The sequence below is a fragment of the Parasteatoda tepidariorum genome, chromosome 8 (assembly GCF_982258835.1).
Source record: "Parasteatoda tepidariorum strain Cologne lab strain chromosome 8, Ptep-v5.0, whole genome shotgun sequence".
NCBI classification, from domain to species: Eukaryota; Metazoa; Arthropoda; class Arachnida; order Araneae; family Theridiidae; genus Parasteatoda; species Parasteatoda tepidariorum.
In genome coordinates this window covers 80,554,823-80,569,453 of record NC_141762.1, presented here as the reverse complement: position 1 = coordinate 80,569,453, position 14,631 = coordinate 80,554,823, and the positions used below count along the sequence as shown (strand labels likewise).

At 28.6% G+C, this 14,631-nt stretch overlaps 1 protein-coding gene across 1 annotated transcript in view; it reads right to left on the bottom strand.

Moving 5' to 3' along the window:
* LOC107454682 (neurotrimin) overlaps positions 1-14,631 on the bottom strand; it is a 196,623-nt gene that overhangs the window by 22,287 nt on the left and 159,705 nt on the right. Inside the window, exons 5-6 of the mRNA XM_016071956.4 lie at positions 7,666-7,794; positions 2,515-2,805 (exon numbers count right to left, since the gene is read on the bottom strand). Coding sequence (XP_015927442.1) covers positions 2,515-2,805; positions 7,666-7,794 — 420 coding nt within the window. The remainder of the gene's footprint in view (positions 1-2,514; positions 2,806-7,665; positions 7,795-14,631) is intronic.

Below are 14,631 nucleotides of genomic sequence, written 5' to 3'. Positions count from 1 at the left end.
TAATAAATATTCTGCGAATTAGATTCCATGTTTTTTTAATGCTGATTGTAATTGTCGTTAAAAAATGAAGACGGAATACAATATTACACAATTTGTAGAATTCTGGAGGGTCTATCATTCATTAAACTTCACATGATTTCAAACACTATTGTGTAAGAAACACGAAAATTACTTACTGTTTTATGTTTTATTTAACTTAAAAAATATTAGAATTTTTTTAACTACACGAGTTCTTTCTACGTTTACTAAAGAGGAAATCTTTACTACTACGGTTTTGATGAATAACTTGATTAAAACTCTGTTTTTTATACTGAAAAATAATTAAGTAAAATGATCCAAACACCTTACTTCACTGTCAAAGGTTCAAATAATCCAAAGACACAATATATTCGCCATATATCACCCCTCGTGAAGTCACTACCATGAAATAGTATTTTTGAAAACTTACCTTTCGACAAAGTCTAAATTTAATAGACTTACAAATTTACTTTCTCATTAAACTTGAGATCAGATATCTTATTATTAAAGCAGTCTTAAATAAGTCACTCGGCAGTTGAAAGAGGAAAAAAAATAAATAAAGATTAGCGTTTCCGAGGAAAATTACTCCTTCTTCTAACTCATTCTAATCACGTAATAAGTATTCAACATTCAACAGCACTGAACTCAATTATAGAGAGTATCTCATGTTAGAATCATTCCTCGCTGCCCTAGTAATGACAATGATGTTGAAGAGCAGCACAAAGAAGATGCCCTAATCCCCTATCCTGCGCATCATTCTTCCGGAAACGATGGAAAAGCCCTGCGACAACGTTCTCAGCCTTCAGTCACCGATCCACCAAAACTTGATTGCCAAAGAAAGCAAATTTTTCAAAGCAAAATGGGTAAACTTTTAGAGTCCATCATTTTCTCATTGCGCGATTGCAGTTAACTGAAAGTAGGTTTCAATTGCCAAAGTAATCTTGCTTAATTTTGAGACAAACAAACTTTTGTAAATGAAACTCCGGGGGAAACTAAATCAATAAAAGCGTAATGGATCATTCCAAAGCTTAATTATCATTTGCTTATGGAGTAGCACATTTGAACTATTAGCTTTGTTACATACGTTTTATGTGATCATGGAAACTTAATTAAGGCGTATGCATGTAGTTTTAAAATGAAATACGTTTAATAAGTTTAAAACTTTTCACATATATCAATATGTGAAAAGTTTTTATTATATAATAACTATATAATAAATATATCAAACGCAATAAATGTTAGAAATTATTCACTTTAAGATTCAGCGTGCTGAAGTTGATTAATTATTGATTAATTGGTGAATTAATTATTATTGTATAAAGTACAAAAGTGCAAAATGAATGTTTTTCACCTTTAAAGCATGTATATAAACTTTCATGACATTTGAAATGTCGTTGGTTGTAAAATTTTAAATATACATAATTATACATCTTATATATATCAAAAACAATAAATGTTAGTAATCTTTCATTCTATACTTTTAATGTCGAAGTTATTATCATTAACATTTTTTGAAACAAACCATGAAAAAAGAAATTTGAGCATAAATATGTGTTACGAAATGTAACATTGTCTATCACAGCACTTTATCTTTAGTTCTTAATGAAGTTTTTCTTTTAAACTGAAAAATGCAGTTCTCAATACAGTACTCAATCATACCTGAACCAAATGATGCTTAAATACGGAAGTATTAGCATGCATTTTATTGCTAGGTAATTTAAATGAGCAACTAAATAAATTAGCGTTTCATACACGCCACACATGTTTTAAATTTTACTACATCATATACGTTTTAGGAGAAGAAAGCTATATAAAAATATGTACCTGTTTTTCATATAATCCATTACTTTGTTAAAGTCACACGATTTTTTCAAGCATTTTTCATCTAATCTGATAGTTGTCTACGTTTTGAGTATCTTTTTTATTTTATTATACATAAGTATATGGCCAATTCATAATGGAATTTCAAGGATTCAATGAGTTATAATGAATTATTTTACCAAATTTTATCACACATTATAAAACTATATCTAATTGCTAATTTCCCTAAAATCATTACCAAAGCCTTTCGGTAAAAAAATATTGTTATTTTCAGTGTTAACATTGAGCCAGAAATACGGTAAATTTTACTATATTCTGGTAGTGTTAACTTATATATTTTTCTCATTTTATTAAATAGTGAGGTATTGCAAAGTGTTTGGCTAACATTAACCGTAACGCTGTCTTTGTTTTCCAACCTTTAGTTACTATGGAATTAGTAAGGAAATATCCATGCATATATTGGGAAGTTCATGGTATTGACTTTGCATTAGAGTTACGAGAAACCATAGCTCTATGAAAACTCTATTTTTCTTTAGTGAACACTTACGGTTTTTTAGTCTATGTTAATATAGTGGAGTAGTTAGAATCGTTCATTTTTAACAATGGAACTTTTTAATATATTGCGATTTCTTTTTTTTAATAAAAAAGCTAAGGAAATATGCTTCCAGTACTTACCATATAAGCGAATGGTGCCTTCAGTTTCACCTAAAGAGTTTTTAGCTACACACGTGTAGGGCCCAAAGTCCTCTGGCTTAAGATTTCGGATCGTCAGTTTCATTTGTACTTTGTAAAGAGCAGTGTTTAAAATGACGGTATTATACTTTTCATTTGTCAGAACCATTGTTCCACCTTCCCGATTCCAATATGTTACTGATTGAGGATATGATTCAAGATTGCAATCTAAAGTAACATCTGTGCCGATCGGTGCACCAACTAGTTGATTGGGAATCCAAATCATCGGAGGAACTGAAAAGGTTAATTATCAACATATTTATCATGAATTTACAGACAACTTAATTTGGGAAGTCAATTAAAATTTTATTATAATACTCTTAGGAACTCAAATTTACATATCCTTTACGTTATCACTCATTATTTCTATGAACTTTTTTTGGTTTCGGTCAATACGCAAAGTAGTGAATTATCTCATGAAGGGCTCTAAGCTGGGTGTATTCTTTAGCTAAAAACACTATCAACAAATATTCTCACTACCTGCTGATTGGGGCTTAACTCCCCGCTCTGACACTTGGCATTTTTTCCATTCCTTTGATACATCCGAAGTTTCTGTTTCATATACATACCAATTGGTGAACTTGAATTTTATTTTAGTTTATGACCGCCGTTGAACAGTCAACCCAATTTTTGGGTTTACGACTACTAATGTTCAACGCCGTAGCCTTGTAATTTTGAACCAATCCAGAAGACAAGGAAACTCCTGGATCGGTACCCCCAGAAGTATTGATTTGTTATGGGAACATGGAGGACTTTGAGACTCGACAGATTTGACGTGGATCAGTCACAATTTACTACACGGGGAGTCTTCGACCGGCGGGGACCGAACATACGAACTCTTGTACATGGGCCCGGCACCCCACTGACCAGGCTATCCCGGCCTAGTAGCGACAATTTAATTTTACATAGATAAACTAGCAGCGTTACATTACAGACTCAAAGGATGGACTTCGACAATAACAGTACAATATAAAATAGCTAGTCATGTCACAGATATTTATTTATTTATTTATTTATTTATTTATTTATTTTTTTTTTTTTGCATTTAACATAAATGGCCATCACGGGTAGCTGAAAAGCTCCGGACTCACTGTCTGTCCCCGGGGACAGGGAGCAGGGTCAGTGGTGTGGCGTGCGTTGTGATCAGTCACGTTGGCTGCTATTGTGAGCCAGTCCGTGGTTGATTGTGTGATACGTATTATAGAAACAGCAGCATAACTCAGCAGCTCAGCTCGTCACCACCAGATCCTCTGGATCACTGCTGATCCCGTAGATAAATACTTAAGCTGCATTCGACTGTTCAGACATTCTACTGTGTTCTGATTGCCTCACATATTCCACTGTTCATTTCACTGATTCGATGAAACACAACTAAACTTTCTCATGCCAAGTCAGAAAAATGTACTTTAAAGCAATGGTGACATTACACAATGCTGCCAAGCTGCTTGAAATTCACAACGGTTTTTTTTCTATTTTCTTTTTTTTTTATGATAAAAATATTATATGAATCAAGCAGATAGGATACATAAAAAGTGTTGATGATGTTAAAGCATAAATTACGTTTATCGAGTAGTAATGTGAGTTTAGTTAGTGTTAGATCTTGATTTTAGAGTTAATTCCACTAAATGTATTTTACTAAATGAAAATTAAAATATATATATATATATAGCCAGAACAACAAATATTTTGAAAAAATATACTTTTTTAAGATGCTATATGTATTTTTATATCTTTAAATAGTTTTATAGTAAAGTTCGGAATGCTAATAGTCAATATAAAATGTTGTTGCGAGAAAACCAAACCATCTCAAATTTGTATGAAAAGTATTTTATAGGAAAATATGCATAATACCTTGGAAATAACTGATACACAGAAAATCAAATACATATTTTTGGAACAGGGTTTTTTTTGTTTAAAATTTTCTTTCCCTAGGTTTATCTTTCAATTGATTGATCATTTTTTTACCTTAGAATAGTTAAATATTCTATTATTTATCGAAATATGAGGTAATTTAAATGTATCTATAAAATAGCAATTATTTTTCCAAAAATAGCAAAACGTGCCTATTTATTATCAAGTTTACTGCCCTATTAGTAAAAGAATGATATCAATTTATAACCATGACACCAATTCACTACCAAATTTATTGCATTCATCTAAAAATTAAAATTATTTTAGTACACTGAAATAAAAAAGAAACGTTAATTTGTCTGTCTTTTGAGAGGGACGATTCATTTTTTACTCTATTATAAATAATACTGATATAGAACAACAAATACAAAATCAAAATAAAGTAAAAATTATCGAACAAATTCTTCAATAAAACAAGTCTGCAAGTCTGGCAATTTGAGTTATAACCATACAATGTTTGTTAAGTGCAAAATTTGCCATATTCAAATATGTGCTTATCAGTGGTACATATTTACATAAATATTTTACTTGATATTTTATTCCTATCTAAAACATTTATCTTAACAAGAAAAGTATGAAAAAAAATGCAAAATTCAAACATTTCAAACCGAATGATTACATTTGTCTTACTTTGTGGATTATACAATGTATATTGAATCTATTTCGTCTAGAGTATACTATAAAACAATATTTAATTGTTAACTCTATTAAATTAATTGTATTACGTTTTTCAACTTATATTATAGGTTGAAATAATTTTCTGTATATATTCTATTTTTTATTTTGGTATAAATTTAACCTCACGAAAAAAAGAATTATTTTAAAGCTTCTTTTCTTACAATAACAAATTTAATTTTTACGACATCGTTCGGATTAATTTTTTAAAGTAAAGGAAATTGTTTGTTTTGCTTATCAGAGAATCTTAACGATGGCAATAAAAACGAATTAGGTTTAAATGTGCTATAAATTTTAAGCAAATCTTTCTTTCAGCTTCCAATTGAGTGTATAAAAAATGGTCCTAAAATGATATTTTCTAAAGAACAAAAGAGTATTAAGTGTAACTATCGTGAAACAATGCTTAATTTTTTACCTTGTTACTGTAAATTTTATAGACATAGAAAACCTAATCTAAAAAGTTTTAAAGAAGAATATTTTATTAATACTCTCCTTCGTTAAAATTTCGATATGACAAAAACATAAATACTTCGTTACGATAATGACATTTTTTATACAATTTTATGCCTTTTATATCAACACAGCACTTATGTAGGGGATTTGAATGAAAAACGCATTAAATATATTTATAAATTACTTAAAAAAGCAGGCAATTGAAATGAGCCAAATAATTAAATTAATAAATTAAATTATAATAATAAATTAAATAATTAATTAAGACAATAAAATCTACTCTTATTATACCGAAAATGGGAAAATATTCAAAATATCTCAAAATTCAAACTTACAAAAATATGAAATTTATTAAGATTAAAAATTATAATTATTAAGATTAATATTCTAAGATTAAAAATATTACAAAATATTATGTAATTTTTTGGTATTACTCTTACGTTTTTTTACTGTCAGGAAAACTGCTGTCATTCTGCAATAGCAAAATTCTGTTAAAATTCCCGCATTCCATGGTACTAGCATTTCTGGTTAAAAAAAACATAACCTGGTTAATAAAACTAAAAAAAAACGATATTTAAACCATTCATTTGGCCATAAATCCTTTCATAGTGCAACAGTATATATATATATATATATATATATATATATATATATATATATATATATATATATATATATATATATATATATATATATATATATATATATATATATATATATATATATATATATATATATATATATATATATATATATATATATATATATATATATATATATATATATATATATATATATATATATATATATAATATTTTCACATTTAGTTAAAATTTTCAATTGAAAATTAAACTTAACAAAATATATTGTTTTTATCCCATGCTCAAAAGTATCATGTTGAAATTACCAAGTTTTACCATATTTACTAATTTTTTAAAATATTTTTACCTAAATCTTACAATAAGTCACATTCATTGTTCACTTTAGTTAAAAGTTTAGTTTAGTTCAGTTATTTTGCGAATATTGAGTACTAGTATTATGGTAATAGGGACAGTTTTAATAAGAATTTTACAACGAATTTTAAGAATTTCAGAAAATTGTTATCCAGTGGCAGCAAAAATATGGCATTAATATTTTAATGAATTAGAAATAAAAGAAATTTTTTGCATCACTACTTACAAATATTTTAAAAAGTATATTAAATGTCAGATAGAGAAGTAGTTGCGCATTACGATCAAGGTTTTATTAAAATATATTTCGTTTTTTTTTTCTTTTCTGCTTTAGTTTGCAAATTACTGATTCGCACGAATCTTAACTTTTGGAGAGTATCTAATAGGTATCAAATATACTATAATAGATACAAAGTAATGCATTTATATATTTGGTAATTATTATAACTGATCCAATACTAAGCAGTTTTAATACACATACCGTGAAAATAAGAGTCCTACAGCCCCACGAAAGAAAAATAACGTACCTGCGAAAATAACTTGATGGCGACAAATTTTCCCTATCTAGTTGTCCGAGAGCATTATGCCATGTGATACGGCTAATCTTTATTTTGATTTAATGGATTAGAGAAAAAAAGTTTTGGCTTAATTAATATCATATATTCACTAGAAAGGCAATAAATAAAATAAATAAAAATTAATTTATATCATTTTAGCATTACTAATAGTGTCTGTAGATGCTTTTCAATATATATGCTTTTCGATTTTGTATTGTTTAATAATGAGTTTTGATTATTTTATTTGTTTTTCAATCTGTGCAAAGAGCGATTATTCAGCTAGTATTGTAACAAATAATAAACTATTCCTTAAAAATGATATTAATGAAAAAAATATACTTTGGTCGTAACATAACTAAAAGAAGATATAGATATTTGAAGTTTAAATCCTTCCTGTAGCTGTTAAGTAAACCGAATATTCTTGAAATATACTATTCTTTACAGTGTAAATATTTTCTTTTTGTAAATTTTACGTTCTTTTAAATAACTTAAAAAAAGTTTTATAAATTCAAAATAATTTTCATTGAGAAAGTATACTTAATACTTACAATTTACACTCAGAACAATTCTTTTGCTAACTGCTGGCTGGACACCATTCGAAGCAATACACAAATAAGCTCCCATTTGTAATCTTCCAACTTTGGTGATATTCAAATCAGTTCCTTTAATTGACGGTACTAAAAAATAAAATAAATATGACTTTTTTTAAAGATTTTAATAAAAAGTGACAATTTAAAAATAAAAGTTATTATAGCTTACAAATGTTTGAGATGATATTGTAAGTTCATTACTTAGCATAACATAAAAATCTCATTTAGATGAAAATGTGTATTTCTTGTAAGCATTTGGATGAAGAAAAAAAAGGAAAAAAGAAAAGAAAAAGGAATTCAAATAAAATATTTAGTTAAGGTATTTAAATCATTGACCAGTGTGTATACAGGAAAATTCATGTTAAGATGCTTCTCATTTTATTTATATTCTTATTATCTTTCGTTTTAGGTATATATTCCATTTCCTAAAGCTTGATTTTTTTGTCAAAATAGGGAAATTTAATAATCCTAGTACGACGAAACAATAGAACATAGAGATTCTGATTTGTTGATAATTGAAATGAAAACTGTCAACTTTATAAGTTGATAATATCGCAATAAGATAACAATGAGCCGGGGTAGTCTGGTATGTAGGATGTTGGACTCATGTTCATGTGAATAGTAGTTCAATTTCCACCGGTTGGAGGGACCCCGTGTATTAAACGGTGACTGATACACATTAAATCTGTTGGGGTCACAAAGTCTACCATGTTCACACTCAGGTTCAGGTCAAAACTACGATATGGGAATATATAAATGGATCTACTCTGTAAAACAGGCTGTGAGGTATATGTGTGTGGCTGAAATCGTATTCTTGGCAATCGAAGGTACCACTGAAAACAAGAAGAACACACTCTGTTTTATATTCGCTTGGTATCCCAAGCAGGCTTGCTGTTATTGGCAAGTGGCAATACAAATAACAACGACAAGATAGCAATAATAAAGCAATAATAAAGCAATAAGATATAAACAAAATATTCAATTGTATTCTAATCGTAAAATTATTTTTCGTGTATAATCATTTTTCGCTGAAAAATTTCAATCTCTCATAATTATTGATTGCATTGACCTGAAGATACAACTTAAAACTTATGCATAGATATTTTGTTTATAAGTATTTTCCGTCGGCAAATATTTATATGAGTGTAGCGTGTCTACTTCGATTATGGAAATGTATATTTTATACATCGCTTGTCAATCGTTTTACTGTCCTGATGTCGTTTAGAAGAAAACGCATCTCTTGCGGAAAAAAACAAGTTTTCCTTGAAGAAAAAAGACGATATCGACATATTTTTTTCTTATACTCTCAATTTTTTTCCAAATGGAGTATACGGAATATCGAATCAGTATATGGAATATAATATATCATATTTTTGAATATTTGAATGTCTTATTGCTTAGTTTGTCTTAACTTTTAGGAATATCATTTATGGTAATTTACTGCGCATGTTTTCTCCTAAGTTGTTTCTTAAAGTAATGACTGGAATCAAAATTTACTGGCTTTTTACGTCATTGCTGAATGTTGGACAAGAATATAGAGTGTGGTATATTATGTCTTAGAATTTCTGAATAGATTATAGTTTTGTCTTTTTAAACTGTTAAGTCTTTCATTTCGATTATTTTCCCACAGAATTGCTTCTCTTTTTAAGGTTCTATAAGAGTCTCTATAAATAACAACTGGAATAATTTAGAAATGTATTTGAATTTTATGTCATAACAGAATGTTAAGTAAGAATATAGAATGAGTTACATTAAGTCGTAGAATGTCCGAATAGATTGTAGTTTAGTCTTTTTAAATGATTTCGTTTCGATTATTTTTCTAAATATTTGCTTTTCTCCTAATAGTCCTGTAGAAGTCTCGATAAATAGCGACTGGAATCAAAATTTATCTGAACTTTATGTCGTAATGTCAAAAATAAAATAGAGTAGGGTTCAACAGGTCTTATATTTGGGAAAAAATTGTGGTAATATTACCGCACTCTATAAAATGTCATTTCTGGTAGAAAGAAAAACAAACATAATTTAAGTTCATTAAACCAAAATATACAGTATTTAAACCATGCATCTGATAATTTTTCAGTTTCAAAATAAACATTATTTTCAAACATTTGGTAAAAAATTAAATAACTGAGAAGAAAATGTAACAATATAAATGGTTTTAATGCGAAGCTCTAAAGTGTAAAGAAAAAAATTTTTTTACCACATTTACCAAATCTTATCACGAATTATAAAACCATATGTGATTGTTATTTTTACCAAAGTCATTATCAAAGCTCTTCGGTAAAAATTATTGAGGTTTCTAATGTTCCCATAAAGTCAGAAATTTGTCCGTTTTTACCAAATTCTGGTAGTTACCATGCTCTTTTCCTCAATATATAATATCTGAATTTATAATTGCTCAGTCTCTCCGAACTTTGACTCATTTCGTTTCACATATTTTTCAAATATTATCAAATATTTACTTATCTTTTTATAGTTCTGCTGTTATTTAGATAAGTGATATCTGGAGTAAAATTTTGCTCGAATTTTAAGAAATATAAAGATCTCTTGATCTAGAAAATAGAGATCTAGAATACCATTTAACAATGCATGAAAGCTTCTTTACTCATTTCTGATGCAAGCAAACATTATTCATGTATTCTTACAACAATTATTATTCACAAGTATGTTTATAATTATTATTATTCATAAATGCATACTTATATCCACACCTCCAAATTAAAAGGAACAAATAATTATGAACTAAGATTTTCTCGAAAAATAGCATGTTTGATAGAATGCTATGAAATAATTACTAAATATCGTGTACAATTTTTCCAAAAAGCTACAAATCTACTTATTTTTTCTACAACGATATTACACCAATATTTTCTATGTAAGTTCATTATGAATAAAAAAAAATCTAAACCAATTGAAAATAATGTGATATTTATATTATTTACGTTAAATTAATTTAAAATGATGAGAGAAATAAAATGAAATTAAAAGTTGTTTATAAATATTCACATCTTGACGTCTTAGCATTCAAAATATTCACATCTTGAAAATAAAGCAATGGCAATTTGACAAAAGTGTAATAACATGATTACTGTCATTTTGAAGATTTTGGAGAACATTATGGATACCAGACACTTTAAACATTTTGTTTTTCTATTTTTGTGTCAGCTCAATTAGTGTCTTTTAGAGACAATTGGGTACTTCCTACTCGAGAAGAATTTAAGTGATTTTCCCTAATCATCTAATTTAAATAATACTTAATTGGAAACCTGTATGCGATGTCGCTTGGGTGCGCGTGTCGAACCTGATTCGTTTCTGAATAGACAAATGCTACTATTTACAAACGATGATGGCAATTGCAGGTATTCAATTGACTAAAAAAATTAATAAAATTTTATTTAAATTTTAAAATTTTTATTCGGTTTTTTAATGACCAGGATAAAAAAAAAAATTTAAAAAAAGAAAAAAAAAAAAGAAAAAAATTATGACCATGTCGGAACATTTAATAACCCAATTGAATTTATTTATTTACTATATTAAATAAAACCAAAATATAAATAAGAAAATAAATACTAGTCTACCATAAATACCATCTACTAGTGGGCTGTGCCCCCTGTTCGCGAACGCTCGCCAACCCCCGAAAATTGCTACGCAATCTTATATGGTTTGCTTCGCTCGCTACATTGCAAATGCTCAAAATTCTAAGAATTCAAAACAATCATTCAAATCCATCTTTTTTGTAAATACTAAGTCATTAAAATAAATTTGAATTCAAATAAATGACATGTAATTCGTTAAACCTATTAGAAATGTGCTATAGTATAAAATCTTAAAGCGTAACAGCGCGACTGAGACACATTTTTCAATGAATAACTGATAACAATAATAAAACAAATAAATTCGTGATATAAATCAAAAATCGTGAAATGAATTCGTAATATATAAATTCGTGAGAAAAAGCACTTTCGACAAAATACTAAAATAGGGATCTAAAGACAAAGACATTTCTGCCCAGCTTAATAGTATGAGATTGCCACAGCTAATGCTCTCTCAGGTTATTTCAGTTTCCGCTTTTAAAAGTGCTATATGTTGAGCCACCTCAGCTAGATTTGGCATGTGACATTTTTAGCGGCAATCATTGGTCGATTTTCTAGCGTTGCCATTCGGGGAGTTGAAATGAGACTTTTTTTTGTCGCCATGCAAGAGAAATACATATATAGATTTTATACAAATTTCTAATGCGCATACTTTTGAGAAAAAACAGAGGATTTTTTCACGTTTGGCAACAAAGAACTGAAATATCAAATGAGGGAGCAGTCGAAAGCTAGCTCTAATCCAAAAATAATACATTTCCATAAGGATAATTATCGTGTGAGCTACGAAACGCTGAGACATACTGAGTTGGATGTTGGGCAGAAATGATAAATTAAAAGCTGAATAAATCGTCAAAATAAACTGTTTTATACATTTTGTTTAAATTGTGCTCATTTATTTACGTGGGTTACATAATGATTTCGATCTATGTTTACATTTGCATACGTCAGCTAAATTTCCGTTTAAATGGAGGATTTAACTGTTGTCACCAAACATCGCAATTTATATTTGTGAATCTACCGAAATTCTGTAAGTGTTCTTTTTTCATCTTTTTTTCAATCTAATTTCGAAGTAGCATGAAGCCAAAGTATAATGTAGTTATAAATTAAAATAAATGCTTATTAAAAAAGGTTTTACAGACTGAGCTTTTACGAAAGTTCAACGGTAGTCCGAAATTACTTGTGAAACCACGGCGAGGAAATGTAAGTCCCACATATAATTTAAATGATTGCTATAGTGAACGATTTGCGTTTTGTTTTACTTATCAACATGCAATCAAAATCAGTGAATTTATTAAATACTACTGTTAATTTATTTTCATTTTGAATCCCAAAAACTTAACAAAAATTATAATAAATAAATGTCAAAGGGAGATTATAAAAATTGACATTTTTTTCAAATCTCTGAGCACTCGATCAATTCACTCAAGTTGTTTAAATTAAAACTCTGTAAGGGGTTTTTTTTAAAGAAAGAAGTGATTTGAAGAATTTCCTAAACTGTTTTAGTGAAAGATGATATATTATTGTTTAGATGACACCATCAATGAAATTATAATGTTAATATTAATAAACGAAGGTTATCAGCAATTAAAACCAAGGAAGTTGGTTAAAATATGTATGAATGTATACCAGGAAGTAGCACTTAACCTAAAAAAAGCCAATATAAAGTTGATCTCCAGGTAAATACATAGTGGGTAGTGGCACTTAATCTTAAAAATACATCAATGCAATGTAAATAAGACAATGAAAATCACTTTTCTTCGATAAATCTAATTACTAAAAATAATAAACAGCGATTATTCTCAGTAACCGTATTCCATACAGTAATATTTTCTTTAATCGTACTGGAGCCGTGAGGTTAAGGGAAGTAACAGCAAACAAAACATAGGGCTTTGACATTTCCGATTTTCGTTAACGAAATCATCCAACAGAATTTATGTTTTAATATCTTGCTCGTATTTATCCATTATCTTAGAGATTTGATCAAATTTGCCACATAAGTAAACCGTTTTGAACTAAAGTTAAATAATTCTCCCTCCATGTTTCCTCAGAACTTGCAATGCTTTTATTTTACTTCTTTTCATCATATCACTTTTGAAAATATGTTAGAGATCAATAATTGCTTTAAACTGAAATGTTGATATGAAAAAATAAATTTTTTTAGTAACTTGCGTATCAAACAGCCATAAAAACAAAACCATGAATATTGAACAGGATTATAACAGATGAAAGAGGATGTGGAACTCTGTCCGTCAAGCTAAGAGAAGCAACAATTAAATGAATAAAAATATAAAACAATATAAATTTTGTTTAAAGATACTGAAATGATATTTTAAGGGAAGCAAACATAAAATACCTATCTTAATTTAAACTTCATATTAATTATATCATTGATTGATAGCGAAATTAATTGCAATATTTAAAGCTTAGGTTAACCTTAAAAAATAAGCATCTATCACGGATCTGGTAAAATAAGCAAGTCTACAACAAATCTCAAGTGAAAAACAATGCCAATATCCACGTTGCTAGTTACTTTAGTCTAATAGCATTCCTGGTATTCGATAATACTATATTTCTGCGAGCGATAAAATACTTGTCGTTGATGTAATTTCTGTCATCCTCGGTATAAGAGCAATTTATATATCATCCAAGTAGGGATAACAAGAATCAAGCACTCAAAAGAGCTGAATTGATGTAGCTCTGAAACGTTTGCTCTGCATTGCGTAGGCCAAAAGGTATATGAAGAAATTCAAATAATACAAAGGGTGTAAATGCCACTGTTTTTTCAAATAAATATTATCAGTATAAATGGGAATTCGGTTGTAAGTTTAAGCCTGGTCCATGACCGAGGAAATATATTCCCAACCTAAATTCTGAATAACATCTTGATTGTGGAATAATGAATATATGTCTGGTTTTGTGAACTCTTTCAATCTTCCGAAGTTTCCACACTGGCTCTTATCACCAAACTTCATGAAATCCTTATGAAAAGGACTTGCCCAATAGCTTTTCTATGGTCTACACATCCCTGTTACCATGCGAATTCAAATTCTTACCTTGCAATAGCGCAAAAATTTGTCCCATGTATTATTTTGTTAGCTTTGGTTATGTAAAATTTCCAAAGAAATTGACGCCGTAACAATAAATTTCAAGTTAGTAGCGGTACATCGTAAATTTGAGCCGGTGTTTCATTCGAGGCGTACAACCGGAAATCATTTTGACAGTTTTAGGTTTTCTACTGGTCAAAGTGATAGGTAGAATCGAGATGTCAGATCCACTTTCCACGAGGAAACTTTATCCTGCGAATTATGTCCTGCACAAAGAGTAGACATTT